Raw genomic sequence first — 16,887 nt, 5'->3', positions numbered from 1 at the left:
CAGACGGAAGCCAATCCTCAGTAAAAGGCACATGACAGCCTGCTTGGAGTTTGCCCAAATCAAAGTTTATTTGCCGAATACAACAGGTGTAGGTAGACCTTACAGTGAAATGCTTACTTATAGACCCTAACCAACAGTGGTGCAATTTTTAAGTAAAAAAAATGGTATTGGTGAACAATAGATAAGTAAGGAACTTAAAAACGACAGTAAAAAGACAGTGAATAATAACAGTAGCGAGGCTATGTACAGGCACCGGTTGGTCGGGCAAATTGAGATAGTATGTACATGTAGGTATGGTTAAAGTGACTATGCATAAATGATAAACAGAGAGTAGCAGTAGCGTAAAAGAGGGATTGGTGGGTGGCGGGACACAATGCAGATAGTCTGGGTAGCCAATGTGTGGGGGCACTGGTTAGTCGGGCTAATTTATGTAGTATGTACATGAATGTATAGTTAGTGACTATGCATACAGTGGGGCAAAAAAGTATTTAGTCAGCCACCAATTGTGCAAGTTCTCCCACTTAAAAAGATGAGAGGCCTGTAATTTTCATCATAGGTACACTTCAACTATGACAGACAAAATGAGGAAAAAAATCCCCAAAATCCCATTGTAGGATTTTTAATGAATTTATTTGCAAATTATGGTGGAAAATAAGTATTTGGTCAATAACAAAAGTTTATCTCGATACTTTGTTCTATACCCTTTGTTGCAATGACAGAGGTCAAACGTTTTCTGTAAGTCTTCAAGGTTTTCACACACTGTTGCTGGTATTTTGGCCCATTCCTCCATGCAGATCTCCTCTAGAGCAGTGATGTTTTGGGGCTGTTGCTGGGCAACACGGACTTTCAACTCCCTCCAAAGATTTTCTATGGGGTTGAGATCTGGAGACTGGCTAGGCCACTCCAGGACCTTGAAATGCTTCTAACAAAGCCACTCCTTCGTGTGTTTGGGATCATTGTCATGCTGAAAGACCCAGCCACGTTTCATCTTCAATGCCCTTGCTGATGGTAGGCTTTGTTACTTTGGTCCCAGCTCTCTGTAGGTCATTCACTAGGTCCCCCCGTGTGGTTCTGGGATTTTTGCTCACCTTTCTTGTGATCATTTTGACAACACAGGGTGAGATCTTGCGTGTAGCCCCAGATCGAGGGAGATTATCAGTGGTTTTGTATGTCTTCCATTTCCTAATAATTGCTCCCACAGTGGATTTCTTCAAACCAAGCTGCTTACCTATTGCAGATTCAGTCTTCCCAGCCTGGTGCAGGTCTACAATTTTGTTTCTGGTGTCCTTTGACAGCTCTTTGGTCTTGGCCATAGTGGAGTTTGGAGTGTGACTGAGGTTGTGGACAGGTGTCTTTTATACTGATAACAAGTTCAAACAGGTGCCATAAATACAGGTAACGAGTGGAGGACAGAGGAGCCTCTTAAAGAAGAAGTTACAGGTCTGTGAGAGCCAGAAATCTTGCTTTTTTTGTAGGTGACCAAATACTTATTTTCAATCATAATTTGCAAATAAATTCATAAAAAATCCTACAATGTGATTTTCTGGAATTTTTTTTCTCATTTTGTCTGTCATAGTTGAAGTGTACCTATGATGTAAGTTACAGGCCTCTCATCTTTTTAAGTGGGAAAACTTGCATAATTGGTGGCTGACTAAATACTTTTTTGCCCCACTGTATATGGTAAACAGAGATTAGCAGTTAGTGACTATGCATATATGGTAAACAGAGATAAGCAGCAGTGTAAAGAGGGGTTTGGACACACACAATGCAAATAGTCCAGGTAGCCATTTGATTACCTGTTCAGGAGTCTTATGGCTTGCGGGTAAAAGCTGTTGAGAAGCCTTTTGGTCCTAGACTTGGCGCTTCAGTACCGCTTGTCATGCGGTAGTAGAAAGAAATGTCTTTGACTGGGGTGGGTGGGGTCTTTGACAATTTTTAATGGCGTTCCTCTGACACCGCCTGGTGCAGAGGTCCTGGATGGCAGGCAGCTTAGCCCCTGTGATGTACTGGGCCGTACGCACTGTAGAACCTTTTGAGGACCGATACCAAATCTTTTTCGTTTCCCGAGGGGGAATATGCTTTGTCGTGCCCTCTTTACGACTGTCTTGGTGTGTTTGGACCATTCTCGTTTGTTGGTGATGTGGACACCAAGGAACTTGAAGCTCTCAACCTGCTCCACTACAGCCCCGTCGATGAGAATGGGGGCGTGCTCTGTCCTCCTTTTCCTGTAGTCCACAATCATCTCCTTAGTCACGGTTACGTTGAGGGATAGGTTGTTAATCTGGCACCGCCAGGTCTCTGACCACCTCCCTATAGGCTGCCTCGTCGTTGTCGGTGATCAGGCCTACCACTGTTGTGTCGTCTGCAAACGTAATGATGGTGTTGGAGCCGTACCTGGCCATGTAGTCATGAGGGGACTGAGCACGCCCCATGAGGGGCTCCAGTGTTGAGTATCAGCGTGGCAGATGTGTTGCTACCTACCCTCACCACCTGGGGGCCACCCGTCAGGAAGTCCAGGATCCAGTTTCAGAGTGGGAGGTGTTTAGTCCCAGGATCCTTAGCTTAGTGATGAGTTTTGAGGGTACTATGGTGTTGAACGCTGAGCTGTAGTCAATGAATAGCATTCTCACATAGGTGTTCCTTTTGTGCAGGTGGGAAAGGGCATTGTGGAGTGCAATAGAGATTGCATCATCTGTGGATCTGTTTGGGCGGTATGCAAATTGAAGTGGGTCTAGGGTTTCTGGGATAATGGTGTTGATGTGAGCCATGACCAGCCTTTCAAAGCACTTCATGGCTACAGACGTGAGTGCTATGGGTCTGTAGTCATTTAGGCAGGTTGCCTTAGTGTTCTTGGGCACAGGGACTGTGGTGGTCTTCTTGAAACATGTTGGTATTACAGACTCAATCAGGGACATATTGGAAATGTCAGTGAAGACACCTGCCAGTTGGTCAGCACATGCCCGGAGCACACGTCCTGGTAATCCGTCTGGCCCCGCGGCCTTGTGAATGTTGACCTGTTTAAAAGTCTTACTCACGTCAGCTACTGAGAGCGTAATCACACAGTCGTCCGGAACAGCTGATGCTCTCATGCATGCCTCAGTGCTGCTTGCCTCGAAGCGAGCATAGAAGTGATTTAGCTCGTCTGGTAGGTTCGTGCCACTCGGCAGCTCGCAGCTGTGCTTCCCTTTGTAGTCTGTAATAGTTTGCAAGTCCTGCCATATAAGATGAGCGTCGGAGCCGGTGTCGTACGATTCAATCTTAGCCCTGTATTGGCTCTTTTCCTGTTTGATGGTTTGTTGGAGGGCTTAGCAAGATATCTTATGAGCTTCCAGGTTAGAGTCCCGCACCTTGAATGCTGCAGCTCTACCCTTTAGCTCAGTGCGAATGCTGCCTGTAATCCATGGCTTCTGGTTGGGGTATGTATGTACAGTCACTGTGAGGATGGCGTCCTCAATGCACTTATTGATAAAGCCAGTGATTGATGTGGTACTCCTCAATGCAATCTGAAGAATCCTGGAACATGCTCCAGTCTGTGATAGCAAAACAGTCCTGTAGTTTAGCATCTCCTTCATCTGACCACTTTTTTATAGACAAGTCACTCGTGCTTCCTGCTTTAATTTTTGCTTGTAAGCAGGAATCAGGAGGATAGAATTGTGGTCAGATTTACCAAATGAAGGGTGAGGGAGAGCTTTGTAGGCATCTCTGTGTGTGGAGTACAGGTGATCTAGATTTTTTTTCCTCTGGTTGCGCATTTAACATGTTGATAGAAATGAGGTAAAACTGATTTTAAGTTTCCCTGCCTTAAATTCCCCGGCCACTAGGAGCGCCGCCTCTGGGTGAGCGGTTTGCTTATTAGTGCCAGCATCTGTCTGTGGTGGTAGATAAACAGCCACGAAAAGTTAGGATGAAAACTCAATTGCCAAATAGTGTGGTCTACAGTTTATCATAAGATACTCTACTTCAGGCGAGAAAAATTTAGATACTTCCTTAGATTTCGTGCACAAGCTGTTTACAAATATGCAACCCCCCCCCCCCCCTTGTCTTACCGGAGTGCGCTGTTCTATCTAGCTGGTGCAGTGTATATCCTGCTAGCTGAATATCCATGTCATCAGCCGCGATTCCGTGAAAAAATGGCACCTAAGGGACTCTCAGGCCAGGACAAACAAGATTCTCTGGTCTGATGAAACCAAGATTAAACTCTTTGGCCTGAATGCGAAGCGCCACGTCTGGAGGAAACCAGGCACCGCTCATCACCTGGCCAATACCATCCCTATGATGAAGCATGGTGGTGGCAGCAACATGCTGTAGGGATGTTTTTCAGCGGCGGGACTGGGAGACTGGATTGAGGGAAAGAGGAACAGTGCAAAGTACAGAGGACCTCAGACTGGGGCGAAGGTTCACCTTCCAACAGGACAATGACCCTAAGCACACAGCCAATACAATGCAGGAGTGGATTTGGGACAAGTCTCTGAATGTCTTTGGGTGGACCAGCCAGAGCCTGGAGTTGAACCTGATCGAACATCTCTGGAGAGACCTGAAAATAGTTGCGCATCGATGCTCCCCATCCGACCTGACCGAGCTTGAGAGGATCTGCAGGGGAAAATGGGAGAAACTTCCCAAATACAGGTGTGCCAAGCTTGTAGCGTTATACCCAAGAACTTGAGGCTGTAATCGCTGCCTAAGGTGCTTCAACAAAGTACTGGGTAAAGGGTCTATTTCAGTTATTTATTTATTTTTTGCACAAATTTCTAAAAACCTTTTCTTGCTTTGACATTATGGGGTCTTGTGTATAGATTGATGAGGGGGGGGAAACTATTTTAAGGCTGTCATTTTAAGGCTGTAACATAACAAAACGTGGTAAAAGTAAAGGGGTCTGAATTATGCACCGAAGGCACTGAATGTTATTTTTATCTTTGTTTATACACTACTACTCACTTTCACATGAATTCTGATATTTGATTAAGAAATGGCATGGTAAAAAGGCCAGCATGATGATGATGATTGATTATTTGTACTACAGTAGCCTATTTGTAAGTGCTAACATAGTGGAGGGAAATGTAATGTAATGTAACTAAGGTCCCTGTTTGTGTTACAGAGAAGACACGGAAGGAGATCGTGTCCAAGGGTTCCAGTGGAATGGAGGTTATCCTGGCGACTTTGGAGGTGAGTTCCCGCCACATTCCACTATAGAGTTAAGTTGGTGCTAAAAATCGAGCTCACATGTCACTAATTTAACTCCATATTCCGCTACTGTACAATACCACAACATAATAAGGAGAGGGAATAAGGAGACTAACCCATTCATAACAAGGAATATTATGCTGGCGTTGCTATTTTCTTTTCAGTTTGCCTTTTTTAGCACTTGTCCAGCAAGTATGGTGGATGCGTAACCAGGCCAGTACTGTACAGCTTGGTTCAGTAGTGTGAAAAGGGTACAACTCAGTTATAACAATAACTATCAACTAGTGCTGGGCGGTATGGGTTTTTACTTTACCTTCTGTAACGGTATTTGAATGTTTGGTTTGTTAACTGGGATACACCATGTGTAATGTTAATTTTTATAGTTTATTTCGCTACTTGAGTCATCTTTCTCCGCTCTACTAACCACACAGACCTAGCCACGCCCCCTGTCACTCAAGGAGTGCATTTGATGTTTCTCAACCACAAGGCACTTGCGTTCAGTCTGCATGGTCAATGCAGCACATGCAACAATGTTGATGACAACAATGCTGTTTTCACTTAGCTTCTTCATATAATTCCACTAGGGTTCTATAATGACACTATTAGTTTGTGTTTCTTACATCAGCAAACAGCTAGTTTGTCTTTTCATAGCATGTTGCCCTAAATCTTATGAGACGCTAATTGATAGATGCTAATAGCTAGCTAGCTAATAAATGTACTGAGTAAGAGCAAACGTAGCAAGCTAATACAGCCTGATAATACCAGTGATAGTGTAGACTTAAATCAGCATGTTGTTTGTGCAACAGTATCTTCTAAATCAGAGGATTATGTAAAGCAAGAATATGTTAGCTACATGAAGTAGATAAGAGAACTTGCAATATAGCCAAAGCTTATAGGGTCCCCTAGGAAACACTTAACAACACTTTAGTTCCTACCATGTCACAATTACTCTTCCCTGGCATTTTAATTAATTGTCTCAAACGACACTGTATTCAAAGTGCCTGTATTCAAACGACACTGTATTCAAACGACACTGTATTCAAAATAGACATTCTATTTCCATGATTCCAATAGTTTTGCCCTAATTCACAAGTCAAATCGCAATCGCAACATTTGGTTAAAAATAAGTCCTAGATTATTTGCCTATATAGTGCAGCCCTACGTGGCAGTGCGGAAGTTATCTCAATTGAGTAGTGGTGTAAAGACATAAATAGTACTTGAAAGTATTTTTTACTTAAGTTTTTTTTTTTGGTATCTGTACTTTACTATTTTTGATTTTTGACAACTTTTACTTCACTCCATTCCTAAAGAAAATACTGTACGTTTTACATGATTTTGACCATTTCTCCTGACACCTAAAAGTACTCATTATATTTTGAATGCTTAGTGGGACAGGAAAATGGTCCAATTCACGCATTTGTCAAGAGAACATCCCTGGTCATCTACTGCCTCTGAGGACTCACTAAACACAAATGCGTTGTTTGTAAATTATGTCTTAGTGTTGGAGTGTGCGCCTGGCTATCCGTAAATTTAAAAAACAAGAACATTGTGCCGTCTGGTTTGCTTAATATAAGGAATTTGAAATTATTTTTGATACTTTTGATACTTAAGTATATTTAAAGCCAAATACTTTTAGATATTTACTCAAGTAGTATTTTACTGGGTGACTTTCACTTGAGTCATTTTCTATTAACGTATCTGTATTTTTACTCAAGTATGACAATTGGGTATTTTTCCACCACTGCAATTGAATGCAGGAAATGCAGAAATTATAAAAGTGCTGTAATTTGTTTTGGTTGTAGTTGAATTGAACAGTATATAACAATCAGAATGGAGAAAGACTCATTGATATCACTTAGAATGTATGTGTCGCCACCCTAGGATCACTCACTACTCATAAAGCAAATCAAAATCTAAAAATACCATCATTACCGTCCTGTTTAAAAAAAAAAAACATTATATAATATTTTGGCCATATCGCCCAGCCCTACTATCAACATCATGGTATCCTAAAAGTATTGGAAATAATTGTCCTCCCGAGATGCAGTTTACACACTTGGTTTTGGCAATGGCTTCTAAATCTCCCTGTCTAGTTATATCTCCCTATGTCTTTATATACCACTTGATGACAGATCAATTTATGAGTTGGGGAAAAGCCATTACTATTTGTAGAGACTGAAACCTAAGTGAGACGGTTTGTGTGTATGTGTAGATTTGGTGGTGTGTACATGAATGGCTGTGTGTCTGTCTGTGTGTGCACATACAAATGTGTTTGTCCATGCTCACGTGTTATTGGGTGTGTTGGTAATACCCAGCATGCTCTCTGTTTTTGATAGAACACACAGGATCTGCAATCTATCCTGAACATTTTGTACATTCTGAATGAGCTGTTAACCGTGGGTAAGTGGTAACCGCTCTGTAATTGGATAATGGGGGCAAACGGTGTTCTGTTTGAGTGTCCTGATCTCTGATTTGACAAGTGTCAATTGTCTTGGGTGGAAACAGTGCTTTGATTGGGTAGGTTTTGTTTTCACGCAGACCATCTAAGAAAATGTAGACTCATTTCAACTGGGGTAGATTGTCAAGTTGTAGAAGTTTGGAACCTGTTCACACGAAATCTGAGACTGATCAAGAATCTTTCAAAAAAATGTAAACAGGATTTTGTTCGTCAACTGGAATCCAGTTGAGATCAGACTAGATTTTCTCACATGGTTTGTGTGAACTCTGCTCAATAACAGCTGAACTGATAGGTTGGTTTTGTAGAAACTGATGGGGATCATTTGACTTGTGAAATTTTAAATGGTGATTGATCAATTTGTGGAGGCTGTAGTAATGTGTGTGTGTGTGTGTGTGTCTCTCTTTCTCTCTCTCTCTCTCTGTCCCAGGTGGGGGTCGCAGGATTGGTGTGTTTGTGTCCAAGGGTGGCACAGGCATCTTGCTGCAGCTGGTCATCAGTGCCAGTAAAGAGTCTCCCCCTAGTGAGGAGGTCATGCTGCAGCTCCACTCAGTCCTGGCCAAGGTTGGACCAAAAGGTAACACACTCTGTATGTTAAGGTACTCTATTGCTGTACCAGGAGCCCTAACATTGTCATCCAAACTTCTACCATAAACTAAATCCATACCAATTTTAGCATGTACACCCCTTCACGTCTGTCTTTCTCCAGACAGGAAGTTTGGTGTGAAAGCCCGTCTGAACGGAGCTCTGAACGTCACTGTGAACCTGCTCAAACAAAACTTGCAGAACTACAAGCTGCTGCTGCCCTGTCTGCTGGTTCTACAGGTCTACTCCTCCAACAGTGAGTCTGACCTTACATACTGTAGGAACCATACATCTGACTGACAGTTACTAACCCAACCTGCTGTTGCCATAGGAACCATACATCTGACAGTTACAAACCCAGCCTATTGTAGTATGACTTCAACTACAGCCAACTACTGTCTGGTGGTATTGTTGAGGGCATTGAGGTTTGTCTGCCTTCAGCTGTGAATGCTGTGTCCCTGGGGAAGAATGGAGTGGTGGAGCTCATGTTCAAAATCATTGGACCCTACAGCAAAAAGAACACCAGTCTGCTGAAGTAAGTGGTGTGTGTATGTGTTGAGGATGAATGGTGTGGGTGCTGCTGTTTTTGACCCTTCTCTGGCTGTCTTTTACTCAACAGAGTATCCCTGGACACACTGGGGGCCTTGCTCAAATCCAGTAAGTGTCTCTCTCTCTCTTCCCCCGTTCTCTCGCTCTGCAGTGTTTTGGACAATGTCCTGTCATGGTTCTTCAATAACAGTGCTATTGTCAGTGGCTATTATCAACCAGTCTCTCTCTCTCTCTCTCTATCCCTCTCCCCCTCCCTCCATCCCTCTCCCCCTCCCTCCCCGTCTCTCCTTACATCCTTCCCTCGCCCACTTCCTCATTCCTTCTTCTCTCCATCCCTCCCTCCCTCTCCATCCCTCAGAGACGAACGCCCAGCGGGCGGTGGTCCATGTGCCCATCCTGCTGCACATCTATCAGGATTGGCACCGCAACGACACGCGCCACCGCCACATACTCATCCGCAAGGGCATCCTGGGCTGCCTGAAGAACATCACCAACATCAAGCTGGGCCGCAAGGCCTTCATCGACGCTGACGGGATGAGGATCCTCTATAACACCTCCACTGTGAGTAGGGTGACAACATTACCAAAACCTGAGCTCAGTCTCAGCCACCCTCTATGTTCCTAGCTCTATCCCCAATGCTGTCTCACCTTTTACATTACACCAAAATGGATGATTATGGTGGTGATGATGGTGAATATTAATGATGGTGATGTGTTGTTTTTAGGAGTGCCTGCCAGTGAGGACTCTGGACCCTCTGATCAACACCTCCAGCCTCATCATGAGGAAGTGCTTCCCCAAGAACCGCCTCCCTCTGCCCACCATCAAGAGTGTCTTCCACCACCAGCTGCTTCGTGTACCTGCAGGAGGGCCAGTCGCTCAGCTCTACAACCAGCCACTGGGGAGTGAGGCTCACACACAGACACACACATTCTACACTCACAATACTTGCGAGCCACTTAAATCACCCCAATGGTCATTGCACACAGTTAACTCTCACGCTCCACACGTCCATTTCAGGAGGACCCATTTACCAGTTCTACACCAAGCCCCCATGGGGTAAGACTTGTCACAATAAATAGCAGCAGCCTAACCACTACTGACTCACACTCCTCAGTCTGTCACACTGCTAACAGTATAATACACCCTGTCCTACATCAAGGATCTGTAACTCGTGAACTTTCACACTACTTAGTTGTTCATTGACATCACCTCACTCAACGAGCCAATCAACACACCAGCTCTCTCTCATCTCACTCCTGGCTACTTATTCTCAGTCACCTTTCTCTATTGCACAATCCAACCAACCAATCAGAAATCATAAATATTATCTTTAGCATTTTTACATTTTATTTAACCTTTTATTTAACTAAGCATTGATCATTGTTCATCCTTTGCTTACTAATGGACTTAAGATTGTCTTTGTTTTTTGGAAACGCTACCCCCTGTAACCAGTCAGGTTACGCCTTAATCTTGGGCTCAATTCAGGAAGTAAACTGAAAGTAAACTATAATGTATGATTAGAAATGGAATTGATGCTAACCCTGCCTGTTTCCCTGTGTGCTTGCCAGTGGATGATGTGGTGGACGAGAGCGACAATAATGAGGATGCAGAGGCCGAGAACGACATGGAGAACGAGGTGGAGGAGAAGGACCACCACGCTGGGGTACAGTGACCATGACCACAGCCTTTTAATTTAAACCGCACCTTGTTTGACTGACCTCAGAATGACCACAAGAAAGGTTACACTGCAGTGACCAGACTGACAGACGTAATATGCAAACATATATACTGACCACAACCACAACTGCTCTCTCTCTCTGCCTGTCTGTGGGTTGTCTCTCTTCTCTCTCTCTCTGCATGTCTGTGGGTTGTCTCTCTTCTCTCTCTCTTCTCTCTCTCTTCTCTCTCTCTGCCTGTCTGTCTGTGGGTTGTCTCTCTTCTCTCTCTCTCTCTGCCTGTCTGTGGGTTGTCTCTCTTCTCTCTCTCTCTCTGCATGTCTGTGGGTTGTCTCTCTTCTCTCTCTCTCTCTGCATGTCTGTGGGTTGTCTCTCTTCTCTCTCTCTCTCTGCATGTCTGTGGGTTGTCTCTCTTCTCTCTCTCTCTCTGCATGTCTGTGGGTTCTCTCTTCTCTCTCTCTCTCTGCCTGTCTGTGGGTTGTCTCTCTTCTCTCTCTCTGCCTGTCTGTCTGTGGGTTGTCTCTCTTCTCTCTCTCTCTCTGCCTGTCTGTGGGTTGTCTCTCTTCTCTCTCTCTCTCTCTCTCTCTTTCTCTCTTCTCTTCTCTCTTCTCTCTTCTCTCTTCTCTCTCTCTCTCTCTCTCTCTGCCTGTCTGTGGGTTGTCTCTTCTCTCTCTCTCTCTCTCTCTCTCTCTCTCTCTCTGGTTGAAGTAAAAACAATCTAATACAGGGTTTTCTATTGGGATCCTGTTCCTGCTTTTTCAGGTGTTTGATGATGATGTTTTCCCCTCTGCAGAATGATGACATAGAAACGGACATCAATAACCTGAGACCCAAAGAGACCCATAGCAGGCCGTTTGAAGAGCTGAAGATCTATGAGAGATTCTTTATGGAGCTCTCAGAGGATTTCCAGGTAATGCAGTACACCTTTGTCTTTGGTTTAATAATAGTATTTTTGGGGATGTTTTCATATTTCCGGTATACACTTGTACTAGTGTGTAATGGAAATGTTTCTTGCAACTCACCCTGAGACACCTGCAGGGAGTGGGGTCACGGCCAGTGACCCCATTGTCCAGTGCCCCTGAAGCAATTGGGTATTGAACCAGTGACCTTTTGGTTCCTGGCCCAACGCGCTAACCTCGAGGCTACCTGCCCCCCACATTTTCAACATTCCATCTTAAAACTTCCAGAAGTGTGTTTTTAACCTGGGGACCACACTGTGGTAAGTGATCAGAAAGCTGCCTGAAGTCCAATTTCCTTTGTGTCTATGCAGGTGTTTAACTTTGACAACCCAAAGAAAGGTGTGACGGCCACCCCAGCAGCTCCCAAGTCTCACCGCCCAATCATCGTTCCCACCGCCCAGGCCCTGCCCCCGAAAAACCCCACTGCTGCCCCCCTTCAGGGGGAGTGCCCCCATCTGGCCCCAGTCCCTGCCCTGGACCTTGACACCATCAACATCACCAAGGACCAAGATGGCTGCGGTGACCACACCCACAGCCAAACCCACCCTGGGGCGGGGCTGGAGCAGGAGCTGGTGCAGGGACTGGAGCGGGTGGCCCTGGATGGGGCTGGACCTCAGGGTGGAGGAGGAGGGGGCAACAAGCACAATAGACAGCCCCCAATACTGGCTGGGGGTGTGGCTGCCCGACTGGGGGGAGAAGGTGAGGAGATGTTAGCGGAGGACTGGGCTGAGGAGGAGGAGAGCAGCGAGGAGGGAGTGCTGCATGTGCCAGACACGGCCTTGCTCCTGCCGCTCCACGACCCTGACCTGTACGTGGAGATGGTGAAGAGCACAAGCTCTGTGCCACAGTTTTCTGAGGTGGCCTACCCAGACTACTTTGGCCACGTGGCGCCCACCTCCCGAGAACACATCCTGGAGAGGGTCTACGGCGTGCAGAGGTGAGACCCCTAGACACTGATCTAGGATCTATATGACTGCCCCCTCCCTCTGTTGTCTTACTGCTACTGTTGTGTGATGATGATGATGTCACTCAGTCCTCTGTCCCCCTTCAGGACTAAGATCTTCCAGGACATTGAGAGGCTGATCCACCCCAACGACATCCTGGATAAGGTGGTCTACGACTTGGACATACAGAGGTGAGCACCATCGTCCGTCCAGGGAAGTGTGTGTGTGTGTGTGTCTCACGGTGTGGGCCCTGTGTTTTTCAGTTGTCCAGTGGTTGACGGTGGCGAATCTCTGAAGTTCAACTCTCAGTTTGAGTCTGGCAACCTGAGGAAAGCAGTTCAAATCAGAAAGTGAGTGTTGTGTCCCATTGTTAAATAAACTGGGATAAAATAAACAAATAAAAATGTATGTAGACCGTTTAGTCATACGGGTTCAAAATGGCAGATTTGGACACTAATAAGTTTGAACGTAGTGGCTGTCATTATACTGGGGTCTAGCGTTTCCAGAGCTCTGGCTCTGCTCTTCACAGTGTGGGTTTTCACTGATAGCCATTCTGAACTTGAGCAACGAGCGCGACAAGATGATTCCCCGATCACTCATGCTAATTGGGAAACCTTTGCTAAAGTTTTTGTTGTCAGAGAGAGGTGAAATGCTGTAAATTAAGATGACTGTGTTTTGAGAGATGAGACGCAAGCCAAACACCCATGAGTCCAAATATGCTCTTCTCATTTCCATCTCATAAAACTCATGTCCTATACAGTGTCAATGTTTATGATCACTGAATTTGATGTACAGTTACAAGACAACATGGCGTCAAACACTGGGTTGTTCTGAACAGAATGAGTCTGTTTTTTATTGTGAAGAAGATTTGCTGCGGCACACGCACCTGAATGCACTCAGGACTCCTTTCTTTTGTGGGTGTGATCATTTTTTACAATTCAAAGCATCCACATACAAACGACAACATACAGATGTACACAAGCATCCCCAATATCACCCCTTCCCAGATCCACCTGCTCACACCCCCATCTCCAGCCCGCATCACTTTCCGCCACATGGCCTGAAACTACACCATTTTGTTTCTTTCCGTCGCACACGCACTTTCAACATTTAGATAATTTAAACATGACTCCTTTCAATTCACACTAAAATGATCTGTTTCTCTGAATTACCTTGCGAAAGCCTAAAACTGTAATATCGTATTTTGTAATTTAGCTAGTCATGTTAGCAATAGACCCTTTTCCAGTACACGACCCGCTGACGTCAGGTACAGATACCCGCGACTCTTGGAGGCTGTAAGAGAGCCATCGCCAGCTGCGCCCATTCAACATCGCCTAGATCTATGTTTTTATTACTTCTAAACTAAATAACTTTTTGGGGTTTCATACGCTTACAGTGGTGTTTTAATTCTTGCTTGAACAGTCACTTAGATTATATTTGTTTGTGGTCTTTGCAAAATAACTATTTTGGATGCTGCAGTTGTTAGCTAGAATGCTAACCCTCATTAATATAGGCTGTAGCAAAAGCTAGCCAAAGAGCCATTTTACTGCTTGAAGATTACAATGTTTTTTAAGTATAATGCAGATGATTTGCGATGATGACGCAAACATTATATTAAGAAGGACATTCATACAAGCCTTAAAATCCCATTCATAATTCAACATGTAAATGGAGGCTTTTTTGCTGGCGTTCTATAAGAACTTCCCCTTGTTCTGCCACTAACTTGTGGCAATGTTTGCAAACACAGGAAGTGGTCGATAGAACAAGCTTTCAAATCATGCCCACCTGACCAGGATTTTTATAGTGTTTTGGATTGCGTCAACAACCACAGTAATTGTGTGACGTTTGGGATGGAGGGTTGTGTTCAAAACAACTACAAGTGTGCTTGCTCGAGTTCCTCAATGGTATATCTAGCAGAGCTACAAATAATAATAGTACCGTATAGTTGAAGACTCTTTCAGTCATAAGTGCAGAACTGTGAACACGTTGGAGAAGTGTGGGTCCACTTGGAGACACAAGTTATTCCTCTCACTTAAACCCTTGTCATTGTTTTGTCTCATGTTGCACCTACCCCACATTATCCAGAAATATTCTTATTATGTTACTGAATGTATGCAGAGTATTTTCACATTTCGTTATCAACAAATGCGGTAAAGTACAGTAAATGTCAAATGCACATAAAATCAACAGTGTGATATTTGGATGCAGTCTTTTCAGGTGAACTGTTGTTGTTGATACTCACCTTTGGTCTAATTTTCCCACGGTCTCCAAACTGTTCCTTTTCAATTGCTACCATGGTTATGCATATGCTTCTCATATTTCTTAATTTTGCCCTGTCCATATAGGCCAATTCCCACAACTGTAAAGAGTTAATTAAATGTAAAAAAAAGTAGTAGTTGTTGTATTCAATCGTCTTTGGCCACATGTATGGGCCATTTGGTTTGCGTAAAGGTTGAGCTGATGTGATCTGTGTGTGTTCCAGGTTTGAGTACGACCTGGTCCTAAACTCCGACATCAACAGTAACCACTACCACCAGTGGTTCTACTTTGAGGTGAGCGGCATGCGCGTGGGAGCCCCCTATCGCTTCAACATCATCAACTGTGAAAAGTCAAACAGCCAGTTCAACTACGGTAAGTGACTGACTGACTCACTGACTTGGTCATTTTTGTTGCATTATTTAGTCAAAGATGTTTGGCAAAGCTTCTGTGTTTCGAAATAAATGCTAGTTCAGTTTTCTGTGTGTATGGTATTAACGTCTCCTTGGTACTGTCTTCAGGTATGCAGGTTCTGATGTACTCTGTACAGGAGGCCATTAGCGGCAGGCCCCGTTGGGTTCGCACCGGAACGGACATATGTTACTACAAGTAGGTGTGACTGTCCTCCCTCACCCCGCCAGGAGAGGCAGTAATCACACAGCCCACCGGACAAGTAGTGTACCTGTCAGGAGAAATGAGCCCCGTTCCAATACTTTAGAAATGCATCCTTCCAACCTGTACCTTGAAGTAACCCCAGATCTAAATTGATTAGTGTGGTGAAAGTAATAGGGTTGTAACTTTGCTTTCACTTATAAACTCAGCAAAAAAAAGAAACGTCCCTTTTTCAGGACCCTGTCTTTCAAAGATCATTCGTAAAAATCCAAATAACTTCACAGATCTTCATTGTAAAAGGTTTAAACACTGTTTCCCATGCTTGTTCAATGAACCATAAACAATTAATGAACATGCTCCTGTGGAAGGTCGTTAAGACACTAACAGCTTACAGACAGTAGGCAATTAAGGTCACAGTTATGTAAACTTAGGACACTAAAGAGGCCTTTCTAATGACTCTGAAAAACCCTGAAAGATGCCCAGGTTCCCTGCTCATCTGTGTGAACATGCCTTAGGCATGCTGCAAGGAGGCATGAGGACTGCAGCTGTGGCCAGGGCAATAAATTGCAATGTTCGTACTGTGAAATGCCTAAGACGGTGCTACAGGGAGACAGAACGGACAGCTGATCGTCCTCGCAGTGGCAGACCAGACAACACCTGCACAGGATTGGTATATCCGAACATCACACCTGCGGGACAGGTACAGGATGGCAACAACAACTGCCCGAGTTACACCAGGAACGCACAATCCCTTCATCAGTGCTTAGACTGTCCGCAATAGTCTGAGAGAGGCTGGACTGAGGGCTTGTAGGCCTGTTGTAAGGCAAGTCCTCACCAGACAATTCCTGGCAACATTGCCTATGGGCACAAACCCACTGTCGTTGGACCAGACAGGACTGGCAATAAGTGCTGTTCAACAACGAGTCGCGGTTTTGTCTCACCAGGGATGATGGTCGGATTCGCGTTTATCGTCGAAGGAATGAGCGTTACACCGAGGCCTGTACTCTGGAGCGGGATCGATTTGGGGGTGGAGGGTCCGTCATGGTCTGGGGGAGGTGTGTCACAGCATCATCGGACTGAGCTTGTTGTCATTGCAGACAATCTCAATGCTTTGCGTTACAGGGAAGACATCCTCCTCCCTCATGTGTTACCCTTCCTGCAGGCTCATCAAACAATGCTGGATCTCAATTCCATTGAGCACGTCTGGGACCTGTTGGATTGGAGGGTGAGGGCTAGGGCTATTCCCCCAGAAATGTTTGGGGGCTTGCAGGTGCCTTGGTGTAAGAGTAGGGTAACATATCACAGCAAGAACTGGCAATTCTGGTGCTGTCCATGAGGACGAGATGCACTGCAGTACTTAATGCAGCTGGTGGCCACACCAGATACTTACTGTTACTTTTGACCCCCCCTTTGTTCAGGGACACATTATTCCATTTCTGTTAGTCACATGTCTGTGGAACTTGTTCAGTTTATGTCTCAGTTGTTGAATCTTGTTATGTTCATACAAATATTTACACATGTTAAGTTTGCTGAAAATAAACGCAGTTGACAGTGAGAGGATGTTTATTTTTTTGCTAGTTTAGGTCTGTGCGAGGAAGGGTGCATTTTGTAGTTAAGTATTTGAACAGGGCCATGAAATAGGTTACTTGTTGGTCACTTCCGTAGATACT

At 44.7% G+C, this 16,887-nt stretch overlaps 1 protein-coding gene across 9 annotated transcripts in view; it reads left to right on the top strand.

Annotated features, from left to right (window-relative positions):
- LOC109876496 (ATP/GTP binding carboxypeptidase 1) overlaps nucleotides 1–16,887 on the top strand; it is a 46,145-nt gene that overhangs the window by 12,182 nt on the left and 17,076 nt on the right. For 6 of the 9 annotated variants that reach the window (XR_004208208.1, XM_031818244.1, XM_031818248.1 and 3 more), the window contains 16 exons: nucleotides 5,096–5,163; nucleotides 7,518–7,581; nucleotides 8,067–8,213; nucleotides 8,346–8,477; nucleotides 8,663–8,756; nucleotides 8,841–8,878; nucleotides 9,129–9,331; nucleotides 9,495–9,672; nucleotides 9,788–9,826; nucleotides 10,339–10,433; nucleotides 11,240–11,356; nucleotides 11,717–12,342; nucleotides 12,457–12,540; nucleotides 12,613–12,699; nucleotides 14,832–14,980; nucleotides 15,127–15,214. Coding sequence is in view for 8 of the 9 variants with exons in the window: in XM_031818244.1 (XP_031674104.1) it covers nucleotides 5,096–5,163; nucleotides 7,518–7,581; nucleotides 8,067–8,213; nucleotides 8,346–8,477; nucleotides 8,663–8,756; nucleotides 8,841–8,878; nucleotides 9,129–9,331; nucleotides 9,495–9,672; nucleotides 9,788–9,826; nucleotides 10,339–10,433; nucleotides 11,240–11,356; nucleotides 11,717–12,342; nucleotides 12,457–12,540; nucleotides 12,613–12,699; nucleotides 14,832–14,980; nucleotides 15,127–15,214 (2,209 nt within the window). In the remaining variant the exon portion in view is untranslated. The remainder of the gene's footprint in view (nucleotides 1–5,095; nucleotides 5,164–7,517; nucleotides 7,582–8,066; nucleotides 8,214–8,345; nucleotides 8,478–8,662; nucleotides 8,757–8,840; nucleotides 8,879–9,128; nucleotides 9,332–9,494; nucleotides 9,673–9,787; nucleotides 9,827–10,338; nucleotides 10,434–11,239; nucleotides 11,357–11,716; nucleotides 12,343–12,456; nucleotides 12,541–12,612; nucleotides 12,700–14,831; nucleotides 14,981–15,126; nucleotides 15,215–16,887) is intronic. The other 3 variants (XM_031818250.1, XM_031818249.1, XM_031818255.1) reach the window with 3 other exon arrangements.

Source organism: Oncorhynchus kisutch, linkage group LG3 (assembly GCF_002021735.2).
Source record: "Oncorhynchus kisutch isolate 150728-3 linkage group LG3, Okis_V2, whole genome shotgun sequence".
Classification (NCBI taxonomy): Eukaryota; Metazoa; Chordata; class Actinopteri; order Salmoniformes; family Salmonidae; genus Oncorhynchus; species Oncorhynchus kisutch.
The sequence above is the reverse complement of the archived record's forward strand: the minus strand, read 5'-3'. Positions and strand labels throughout refer to the sequence as shown.